Here is a 12,369-nt window from a genome sequence, read left to right on the forward strand (position 1 = left end):
AGACACTCTACATTAGTAGTTTCAGCACCACAGACAGTTCATTAGTAGTTTCAGCACCACAGACACTCTACATTAGTAGTTTCAGAACCACAGACAGTTCATTAGTGGTTTCAGCAACACAGACAGTTCATTAGTAGTTTCAGCACCACAGACAGTTCATTAGTAGTTTCAGCACCACAGACAGTTCATTAGTGGTTTCAGCAACACAGACACTCTACATTAGTAGTTTCAGAACCACAGACACTCTACATTAGTAGTTTCAGCACCACAGACAGTTCATTAGTAGTTTCAGCACCACAGACAGTTCATTAGTAGTTTCAGCACCACAGACACTCTACATTAGTAGTTTCAGAACCACAGACACTCTACATTAGTAGTTTCAGAACCACAGACACTCTACATTAGTAGTTTCAGAACCACAGACACTCTACATTAGTAGTTTCAGCACCACAGACAGTTCATTAGTGGTTTCAGCAACACAGACACTCTACATTAGTAGTTTCAGCACCACAGACACTCTACATTAGTAGTTTCAGAACCACAGACACTCTACATTAGTAGTTTCAGCACCACAGACAGTTCATTAGTAGTTTCAGCACCACAGACAGTTCATTAGTGGTTTCAGCAACACAGACACTCTACATTAGTAGTTTCAGCACCACAGACACTCTACATTAGTAGTTTCAGAACCACAGACACTCTACATTAGTGGTTTCAGCACCACAGACAGTTCATTAGTGGTTTCAGAACCACAGACAGTTCATTACTAGTTTCAGAACCACAGACACTCTACATTAGTGGTTTCAGAACCACAGGCACTCTACATTAGTGGTTTCAGAACCACAGACACTCTACATTAGTAGTTTCAGCACCACAGACACTCTACATTAGTAGTTTCAGAACCACAGACACTCTACATTAGTAGTTTCAGCACCACAGACACTCTACATTAGTAGTTTCAGCACCACAGACACTCTACATTAGTAGTTTCAGAACCACAGACACTCTACATTAGTAGTTTCAGCACCACAGACACTCTACATTAGTAGTTTCAGAACCACAGACACTCTACATTAGTAGTTTCAGCACCACAGACACTCTACATTAGTGGTTTCAGAACCACAGACACTCTACATTAGTGGTTTCAGCACCACAGACACTCTACATTAGTAGTTTCAGAACCACAGACACTCTACATTAGTAGTTTCAGCACCACAGACAGTTCATTAGTGGTTTCAGCACCACAGACACTCTACATTAGTAGTTTCAGAACCACAGACACTCTACATTAGTAGTTTCAGAACCACAGACAGTTCATTAGTAGTTTCAGCACCACAGACAGTTCATTAGTAGTTTCAGCACCACAGACAGTTCATTAGTGGTTTCAGCACCACAGACAGTTCATTAGTGGTTTCAGCAACACAGACACTCTACATTAGTAGTTTCAGAACCACAGACACTCTACATTAGTAGTTTCAGCACCACAGACAGTTCATTAGTGGTTTCAGCACCACAGACACTCTACATTAGTAGTTTCAGAACCACAGACACTCTACATTAGTAGTTTCAGAACCACAGACACTCTACATTAGTAGTTTCAGAACCACAGACAGTTCATTAGTAGTTTCAGCACCACAGACAGTTCATTAGTAGTTTCAGCACCACAGACAGTTCATTAGTGGTTTCAGCACCACAGACACTCTACATTAGTAGTTTCAGAACCACAGACACTCTACATTAGTAGTTTCAGCACCACAGACAGTTCATTAGTAGTTTCAGCACCACAGACAGTTCATTAGTGGTTTCAGCACCACAGACACTCTACATTAGTAGTTTCAGAACCACAGACACTCTACATTAGTAGTTTCAGAACCACAGACAGTTCATTAGTAGTTTCAGAACCACAGACAGTTCATTAGTAGTTTCAGCACCACAGACAGTTCATTAGTAGTTTCAGCACCACAGACAGTTCATTAGTGGTTTCAGCACCACAGACAGTTCATTAGTGGTTTCAGCAACACAGACACTCTACATTAGTAGTTTCAGAACCACAGACACTCTACATTAGTAGTTTCAGCACCACAGACAGTTCATTAGTGGTTTCAGCACCACAGACACTCTACATTAGTAGTTTCAGAACCACAGACACTCTACATTAGTAGTTTCAGAACCACAGACACTCTACATTAGTAGTTTCAGAACCACAGACAGTTCATTAGTAGTTTCAGCACCACAGACAGTTCATTAGTAGTTTCAGCACCACAGACAGTTCATTAGTGGTTTCAGCACCACAGACACTCTACATTAGTAGTTTCAGAACCACAGACACTCTACATTAGTAGTTTCAGAACCACAGACAGTTCATTAGTAGTTTCAGCACCACAGACAGTTCATTAGTGGTTTCAGCACCACAGACACTCTACATTAGTCGTTTCAGCACCACAGACACTCTACATTAGTAGTTTCAGAACCACAGACACGATGTTATTAGATTAAAAGACTTTTATACCTCTTAAGCAGTGAAAATTAAATTACTCTCGTGTTTCCAGACTGGATTTCTGTTTTCCAGAGTCTGAATGAAAATAATAATAATTTATTTCGTTTTTCATTCCTGTTGATTACAGAAGGTTTATATTGTTTTCTCAGTTTATAACTTGCAGCTCACAAATCTTTCAGTCAAAACTTAAACTGATATTTTTACACTGGTCAGGTTATTCTTAATAAAGTGTTTGGGATTTGTATTTAATTTGCTTGTTTATTATGTATATATTTGTCACATTCAATCTAATATATTAACGTTGCTTTTAATACGAACTTATACATTTTAGTTTTGATTTATGAGTTTATTTTAGAGAATCAACATTCAATATGGAAATGAAAACATTACAGGCTTCTGAAATGTGAATTTATGATTTATGATTCATCATTTGATGATAATTCTGCTTCGTATTTCGCATCAAACTTGCAGATAGTTTTGTGAAAAAAAGTTAATATTTGCAGAAGTAGTTTCATTTGATCTTGTTTCTCTGCTGCCGCCTGCTGGTCACTGGTGCAAAACACAACCTGCTCTGAGCGCAGACCAGTAAACGTTACTGACCAGTAATCCCTTTTAACTTCTCTTTTCACTTTCCTTTCAACATTTTTCTGAAGCACTTTGAGATTGTTTTAATATAAAGTGTCTTATGAATATTATTAATAATAATAATTATGATTGTTATTATCATTATTACTATTATTGTTGTTATTATATTGCTATTATTGTTATTATTATCATTATCATTACTATTATCATTATTACTACTATTTTTTTTATTGTTATTACTATTATCATTTTACTATTATTATTATCATTATTATTACTACTTTTTTATTATTACTATTATTGTTATCATTATTATACTTTTTTATTATTACTATTATTGTTATTATTACTATTATCATTATTATGATTATAGAGTGAGGAAGTGAGAGAGATAAACAGTATGAGATTAAATATAAAGTCTAAAGGAAGAGGATGAATAATTGATGATGTAACATTGAGCTCAGGATCATCAGGATGTTTCCTTTTAAGCTTTGATTGATCGCTTTCATCTCCAATACGTCTTCCTCTGCAAAGCCTTCGTCAGTCGCATGTTATTAATAGTTACTCAATAATTCAGATATAAAGCAGCACTACACTAAAATGCAGCAGTAACATCGTGGCTGCTGCCAGCTGATGATCAGGATGAATAATAATAATTATAATAATAATAATAAAGGATTGCCTGATCGTGAAACGCTGCGTTTTGGTGAGACGTCGTTCAATCTGCTCACAAGTCAGTTTCATCAGATGTCAGCTTTCAGATTGAAAGTTTTAAAAAACGACTGGAAAACATTAAAGGACACGTCTACTGTCATTAAAATAAAGACAGTTTCCTAAATATTACACAGTAAAGATATAATATGTAGTATGTAGGAGTCCACAATAAAGCAGGTGAGGCGACATGCAGCTGATCTGGAGTCAGCAGCCCGGCTGTGACTGGGATTTTCCATCAGGTCATAAGACGCTAGTTATTGTAGAAATGATCAAAGAGTGACGGAGGTGAACTGAGCTGAAGCAGCTTCATCCTGACAGTCGTCTCCGTTTCCTCCTCCTCCTCCTCCTCCTGCTCCTCCTCCTCCTCCTCCTCCTCCTCCTGCTCCTCCTCCTCCTCCTCCTCCTCCTCCTCCTCCTCCTCCTCCTCCTCCTCCTCCTCCTCCTCCTCCTCCTCCTAGTATTGATCCAGAACCATGATGAAGTGTCAAACTGGGCTGACTCACATCCGGCTGCACCGCCTACTGAGATCATAGATCATAGATCATAGAGAATAGATCATAGATCATAGTATAGATAATAGATAACAGATAATAGATAATTATCTAGAGGGACTGTTAGGAGATAGGAGGGACAGTTAGGAGACAGGAGGGACCGTTAGGAGACAGGAGGGTCCGTTAGGAGACAGGAGGGACTGTTAGGAGACAGGAGGGACCGTTAGGAGACAGGAGGGACCGTTAGGAGACAAGAGGGACCGCTAGGAGACAGGAGGGTCTGTTAGGAGACAGGAGGGACTGTTAGGAGACAAGATGGTCTGTTAGGAGACAGGAGGGACCGCTAGGAGACAGGAGGGACCGCTAGGAGACAGGAGGGACCGTTAGGAGACAGGAGGGACTGTTAGGAGACAAGATGGTCTGTTAGGAGACAGGAGGGACCGTTAGGAGACAGGAGAGACCGTTAGGAGATAGGAGGGACCGTTAGGAGACAGGAGGGACTGTTAGGAGACAGGAAGGACTGTTAGGAGACAGGAGGGACCGTTAGGAGACAAGAGGGACCGCTAGGAGACAGGAGGGTCTGTTAGGAGACAGGAGGGACTGTTAGGAGACAAGATGGTCTGTTAGGAGACAGGAGGGACCGTTAGGAGACAGGAGAGACCGTTAGGAGACAGGAGGGACCGTTAGGAGACAGGAGGGACTGTTAGGAGACAGGAGGGACCGTTAGGAGACAGGAGGGACAGTTAGGACGCAGCCATGGAGTCTGGTTCAGAACAGTTGGAGGAAATCGAGACGACAACCTTCAAACCATGTTTCTCTTTATCTGCCACTGCAGGAACATACGGACACACACGTGTGTGTGTGTGTGTGTGGATCTTAGGTTACACTCTTCCCAGCGTTCCGGGGGGGGGGGGGGGTGAGGAGGCTCTCCGGCTGCACCTTGCTTGCGGGAAGCGAAGCGGCCGCGGGAATAAATAACCCTCCCCTGAGGAAAGTAGATCCGGCGGCTCGCGTGTCGGCGGCGGATCTCCGTCCAGGAGCGTCTGCGTCTTAATGGCTGCGACGCAGCGAACATCTGATAGCAGAAACATCCCATCGCTGTACATGAAGGAGCCACTCGGAGGAAAACAGCAGTGGAGCCGCGGCGGAAGCTGGACGAATAAAACGGATTAATTTTTAATTCATTTCTGTGATTCTGTTTCTCTCCACTGATCGTTTGGCTTCACATGAGAAAATGGAAGAATCACATGAAGGAAGAACAAGATAAGAGAAGACACATAGTCGGGATCAACTCATTTTTACTATTAAACATGAATAAAGTACTCAAATAAATGTAAATAAATAAATCAAATTGTGGTAACTATTCAAAAAAGTACCAAAAATAAAAATAAATGTGTGATTCATGTATTTTATTTACAAGTTCACTTTGTTTTGGAGGATTTTTGAGTTTAAAGTCGTTATATTGAACCGTTTGACACGATATATTGGAAAGAAACTGTTTTTAAACACCCGTCAGAAACGGAACACTATTTTCAATCGACACTTTTTTTTAATCTCTCGTAAGACAACAAACAAACCAAAGTATTGCTGAACATGAGGACATGAGACAGACTTTGTCTCATCTGATCACAAATCAATGCTGAAAACTGAATAAATGACTGAAGATTTATTCTTCTGATCGACATCAAGACAAATAAACGTTAATGACGGTTGAAGCTTAAGATTAAAACTTAAAGATCGAATTACTGTTACAGACTTTATTATTTACGTTCACGTCTTTTACCACGCGGCCTGAAAATATTATTATTCATTTTACTGTAAACAACGGAAGCTTAACTTTAAACTGAGCTTGTGTTTGTGATGTGCTGGTGAGAAGAACTGGAACTGTTGGACGATGAACCGGAAACACGTTCAAACATAAATCAATTTAAAAGCAAATGTAAACGAAAAATGATGAAGTTCTTTGTAAAGTGAAAGAAAAAGGAAGAGAATTGTGTCGTAATCTGCAGTCAACTGACATAAAGCATCTCTGTCTGTTCATTTACTGTTTGTGAGGTTAAATAAGACGTCGTCTTCACCCTGTGTGTGTTATATGTTCTATAAAAGAATGAATAGAATGAACGAGTGAATAAATGAATGAATGAAATCATTAATTACAGCTTAATAAACCAGCATCTCCTCAAACATTTCAAAATAAACAGGATTCAGTTACGGAATGGCCAGAAACCAACATAAAGCTTGAATTCACACACACACACACACACACACACACACACACACACACACACACACACACACACACACACACACACACACACACACACACACACACACACACACACACACACACACACACACACACACACACACACACACACACACACACACACACACACACACAAGTTCCACCTGTACAATAAAATAAAGGTCCGTTCCTCATGTCGATACTCAAACTTCAAAGAGTAACTCTGGAATCGCTTGTCAAAGAAAATGTCTTTCATCTCCTTTCATCACCACTTCCTGTCCTGAAGCCTCGTGTTGATCCGTGTTCATGGTGACGTGTTGATGGAGGTTTTTTGAGTACCTGAGTATCTGAAACGACGTGATTGGATCTAAAGGCAGGTGGGCGGACATCCTGGTTTCTTTTCCAGGATTGTGATTGGCTCTCACGGCTCCATGCTTCTGGCCACACTGCCCCCTACAGGCTCGTCAGGCTCACAGCAGCTCTGCATCGGTGTAAATAACGATGTTGTTTTATAACATAGAGAGGGAAATGTCCGTTCTTTTTAAAAACTGGTGTAAGCGTGTCCTCAGTTGTCTCAGCGTGTCCATCCGTCCCACTCTGGACGGCAACACGTCAATGAAAACTGTTTTAGCCTCCGAACAGAAATACAGGCGAGGACCAGCGTCTCCGCTCATCCAGACCTCGTCTATTATTCATGAGCGCTGCTGTGGACTGTGCTGCTCCGCCGATCGATGTCTCTGGGACGTCTCTGGAACTTTTCTATAGCGTCTCCGGAACGTCTCTGGGATGTCTCTATAGCGTCTCCGTAACATCTCTATAGCGTCTCCGTAACGTCTATATAGCGTCTCCGTAATGTCTCTATAGCGTCTCTGAAACGTCTATATACCGTCTCTGTAACGTCTCTATAGCGTCTCCGTAACGTCTATATAGCGTCTCTGAAACGTCTATATACCGTCTCTGTAACGTCTCCGTAACATCTCTATAGCGTCTCCGTAACGTCTATATAGCGTCTCTGTAACGTCTATATAGCGTCTCTGTAACGTCTCCGTAACATCTCTATAGCGTCTCCGTAACGTCTATATAGCGTCTCTGAAACGTCTATATAGCGTCTCTGTAACGTCTCCGTAACATCTCTATAGCGTCTCCGTAACGTCTCTATAGCGTCTCCGTAACGTCTCTATAGCGTCTCTGTAACGTCTCTATAGCGTCTCTGTAACGTCTCTATAGCGTCTCCGTAACGTCTCTATAGCGTCTCCGTAACGTCTCTATAGCGTCTCTGTAACGTCTCTATAGCGTCTCCGTAACGTCTCTATAGCGTCTCCGTAACGTCTATATAGCGTCTCTGTAACGTCTATATAGCATCTCTGGGATGTCTCTATAGCGTCTCTATAACATCTATATAGCGTCTCTGGGATGTCTCTATAGCGTAGTTTTATTTTGAAGAGTTCTCATCCTCATACTAAAGGTTCATTTCTCCACATATACAAGACTGTTTTTTTTTGGCTTGGTCAGCTTTTCCAGAAGCTGCGTGTTCTTGGTTGAGTAATGTGATTACATAATAATACTTATACTTAAGGGCGACTCCTCCAGAGCAACAGTTTCCTCCTGTCAATCATCGATTCTCAGAAACTCCTCGTTTACCGCAAACAATCAGCCTCTTCATTCAATAGTGGAGCCGATTGACCCGACGCAATAATGGACCGAGGACACACACACACACACACACACACACACACACACACACACACACACACACACACACACACACACACACACACACACACACACACACACACACACACACACACACACACACACACACACACACACACACACACACACACACACACAGGTCATGAGCTCCCCCAGACGTTTTCATTGGCCGACACTCGTTTCCTGCAGATTCACTCGACCACACTGACCCCAGTCGCGCCATAAAACTCGTCTTAAACGACTCTGACAAACGACAACTGAAACACACACACACACACACTTCTAAAATAATTTCCTCCAGCGTCTCCAAACTTTTGACTCTTGGGAGAAAAAACCCAAAAAGAGTGTTTGATACTTGTTAGGAGTCAAATGACTTGATCTTTGTTGAACATGTTATCGTCCCGCTGGCTGTGTGATAATGTGGAGATCATTAAATATTCAGTTGAGAGGAAGCAGAGCGTCACTATATTATCTGGGATGTCGGTCGTTTATTGACGACTCGCCTCCGTCTGCTGGAGAACAAAAGGACACAGAGAAACACTCTGCTGGGACTAATATTGTTTTGTTTCATGAATTATAGATCTTCTAAAATGTCCAAGTCTCTCGCATGACTTCATACTGGTGATGACTCCTCCCACTCACAGGTTTTAACTGGAATCTTAAAGCTTCTGGCTTTTTAACAGACCCATGGACTTTGATGTTTCATCATCAAAGAACTTTTTTCTCTCTCAAAGGGGAAAAAGTGTGGAACCACGTGGACGACATACAGCACATTTGTAAAAATGTCCCACTGGGCAGTTACTTCTGTTGTCGTCTGTCAGATTTGCTTCATGTCACAATATGGGTAAAATAATTGTTTGTTTTTTTTAAACATCCTGTGTTCGGGGGAAGCTTGGGGCAGCAGGAGGAAGATATTGTGTAACGTTCAGCTCTAAATGCCTCCTGAAGTTCAAATAACTCACATCAGCTCCTCAGAAATAGAATTAGCAGCCGGAATAATCCACTTTGTGAATGAAGAAGCACTTTGGCTGCTCTGCTTCTCCTCCATCTATTTATCTATTTTCCTAAAGACATGGACTGTGTCAGTCGATGTGTAAAAGGGGGATGTGGAGCGGAGAAGAGGATGTGTGACTCCGCCCTCCCCTCACTGCCTGGTTCATGCATACATTCATTCATTCATTCATTCATCCTGGGGTTGAGAGGAAGCCACTGCCCTCCTCAGGGACGAGGCACCATAACGATCTGGGAAGCAGAGGAGTCGGTCGTCTGGCGGAGGAAAGGAAGGCTGGAGGCTAGAGGGTGGAGGCTGGAGGCTAGAGGGTGGAGGCTGGAGGCTAGAGGGTGGAGGCTGGAAGTGCATGAGGAGCAGCCGACGACCGGCCGTCACGTCCACATGCTGCTTTTCCTGACAATGTTTAGGAGGTAAGATTCTATTTTATATATACATTTATAACAAGACTCTGTTCCAGCTGTGATCTTCAGCTTCCTGCTGCTTATTTTGAACTGTTTTTTTTTTTATTGTTAATTAGACTTTATTAGATTTGGGGACGAAGAGTGAATAAAACCTGTTTGAGAGCTGCTTTTTGAGCTTTTGCTCTTTGAAGATCAAAGTGAATCTGACACTTTGGTGAATTATTGTGCATCTGATGACTTGAAGCTCAAAAGGGAAACAGTGAATTTCAAGACGAGGTTTGTTACAAAAATGTAGAAATTAGATTAAGTCATGTTTTGTTTTTTTTACCTTACAACTTAAGAAAACCTCATATAATAAGAAAACCCAAGAGGAAAGAAGAGTATTAAAAAAACATCAAGATTTACAAGCAGTAAAACTAATTTACATGGACATTTAAAGATTTTTTTCATTATTGTTAGTGTTAATTTTATTTATTTACTTTTTTAATGAAATAAGTCTTATTTGTGACTTTTTTGTCACGCATGTCATCAAAATGATTAATATATATTTGTACGTTCTATTTTGTTTCATTCATTCATGCAAAGGTTCTTCCTGTTCGAGGGAGTTTTTCTTTTCCAGTCACAAATAAATCTGCTGCTCATGTGGATTCGTTGTTTTTCTCCGTTATAAAAGCACCGAGAGACGACTGTGTTGTATTTGGTGCTTTATAAATAAAGTTGAATTGTATTGAATTGAAATGGATCTCATAATGCTTGTGGAGGTGTCTAATTGCTGAAACTCCATGACAAAAATTTACTACGGTGGCTTGGAAGATTTAAAAAAAAAATTAAAAATAGCAAGCCACCAAATAGTTTTCTCTATTTGTAAGTATTTTCTCTATTCGGGATCGTTTTCTGTAGTTTCTAGTGTTTTGCCCTTCCAGGCCACCGTAGTTTAACTGTAAGTCTGACATAAAGTACGTCAGACTTCCTCCCGCGACCCTGAGACGGACTCATGCGTTTGCTTTGATCGTGTTGCAGGTAAAACCCGGACGCCGTGATGTCAGAGCAGAAACCCCGCGGCGCCGACACCCGACCCAAGAGCGGCCTCCGCAGCTGGAGCGCGGACAGCTACGTCTGGCGGGGCAAGAAACGCTCCCGCAGCGCCCGCGACGCCTCGAGCCCCGGCGGGCCGGAGGCGGACGGGGCGGAGGAGCCGGGCGTGCGCTCCACTTCCTGTCCGAGGCGGCGCAGGGACAGGAAGTGCAGCTGCGGCGCCCTGGGCGACGCGTTGACGGCGGCCGACGTGGTCGACGCGGCGTGCCGGAAGGCCTTGTCCCGCCGCTCCCTGCGGCAGAAGTTCCAGGACGCCGTGGGCCAGTGTTTGCCGCTGCGCTCCCCCCACCACCACCACCACCACCACCACCCCCATCACCACCCGGCCGGCTCCTCGCGGCCCTTCTCCGTGCTCTTCTGGTCCAAACGCAAGATCCACGTGTCGGAGCTCATGCAGGACAAGTGTCCGTTCTCGCCCAAGTCTGAGCTGGCCCGATGCTGGCACCTCATCAGGGACCAGACCGCCGAACCAGGAGCCCTCAGGGACGTTGAGGCGCCCCTCAAGCCCAGCGTTTCTTCTTCTACCTCCACGCCACTCTCCTGGGACGACGTCTGCTGCTCCCCCGGGGCCGGGAGCTCCAGCCTGGAGGACTGGGACCCGTCCGGTCCCCGCGGGGGACGAGGGGAGGGCCCCTGCAGCCACACCGACTACATCCTGGTGCCGGACCTGCTCCAGATCAACAACAGCTCCTGCTACTGGGGCGTGTTGAACCGCTTTGAGGCCGAGGAGCTGCTGGAGGGTCAGCCCGAGGGCACCTTCCTGCTCCGGGACTCCGCCCAGGACGAGTTCCTCTTCTCCGTCAGCTTCCGCCGCTACAGCCGCTCGCTGCACGCGCGCATCGAGCAGAACGGCAAGCGCTTCAGCTTCGACGTGCGCGACCCGTGCATGTACCGGGACGCTAGCGTGACGGGCCTGCTGAGGCACTACAGCGACCCGGAAACCTGCCTCTTCTTCGAGCCCCTGCTTTCGCGGCCGCTCGCCAGGAACTTCCCCTTTTCGCTGCAGCACCTGTGCAGGGCTGTGATCTGCAGCTGCACCACCTACCGGGGCGTCGACGCCCTGCCGCTGCCCCCCCAGCTCAGAGACTACCTCCAGCGGTACCACGTCAAGTGTGAAGGGGCCTGCGCTGTGTGACCGGACTGGACCGGACTGGATCGGACAGGATCGAACTGAGCCAGATTGGACCAAACCAGACTGGATGGATCGGACTGGAATCAGCCAGACAGGACCGGACCGGACCGGACTGGATTAGACTGGACAAAGCCAGAAGGGACAAGGACCGGATCGGACTGAGCCGGATTGGACCGAACCAAACTGGATGGATCGGACTGGGCTCAGCCAGACAGGACCGGACCGGAATATACCGGACTGAGCCGAGCCGAGCCGGACCGGACCACACTGCACACTCAAGAACTGCTTCTTACCACAAAGAGGCAAGAATACTGTGGTTATTTGGACGCGGCTTCCTGTTTCCCACCTTCCAGTGTAAAAGAGACAGGATGAGACTGAAGATTTTAAAGACTGAATAATAACCAGATGCATTTCCTGCAGCAAATGCGAGTGTGAATGCTGCAGTGGCCTGGACTCAGATCAAAGTGCGGTCAAAGCTTTGATT

General features: G+C 44.3%; 1 protein-coding gene across 1 annotated transcript; it reads left to right on the forward strand.

Moving 5' to 3' along the window:
* Positions 1-10,697: 10,697 nt before the first annotated feature.
* On the forward strand, positions 10,698-11,888 carry socs4 (suppressor of cytokine signaling 4; the record flags this gene model as incomplete). Its single annotated transcript, XM_080503451.1, has 1 exon — positions 10,698-11,888. The coding sequence occupies one exon, from the start codon at positions 10,698-10,700 to the stop codon at positions 11,886-11,888; it is 1,191 nt and encodes a 396-aa protein (XP_080359577.1).
* Positions 11,889-12,369: the final 481 nt, after the last annotated feature.

Source organism: Blennius ocellaris (genome assembly GCF_963422515.1).
Source record: "Blennius ocellaris genome assembly, chromosome: 1".
Classification (NCBI taxonomy): Eukaryota; Metazoa; Chordata; class Actinopteri; order Blenniiformes; family Blenniidae; genus Blennius; species Blennius ocellaris.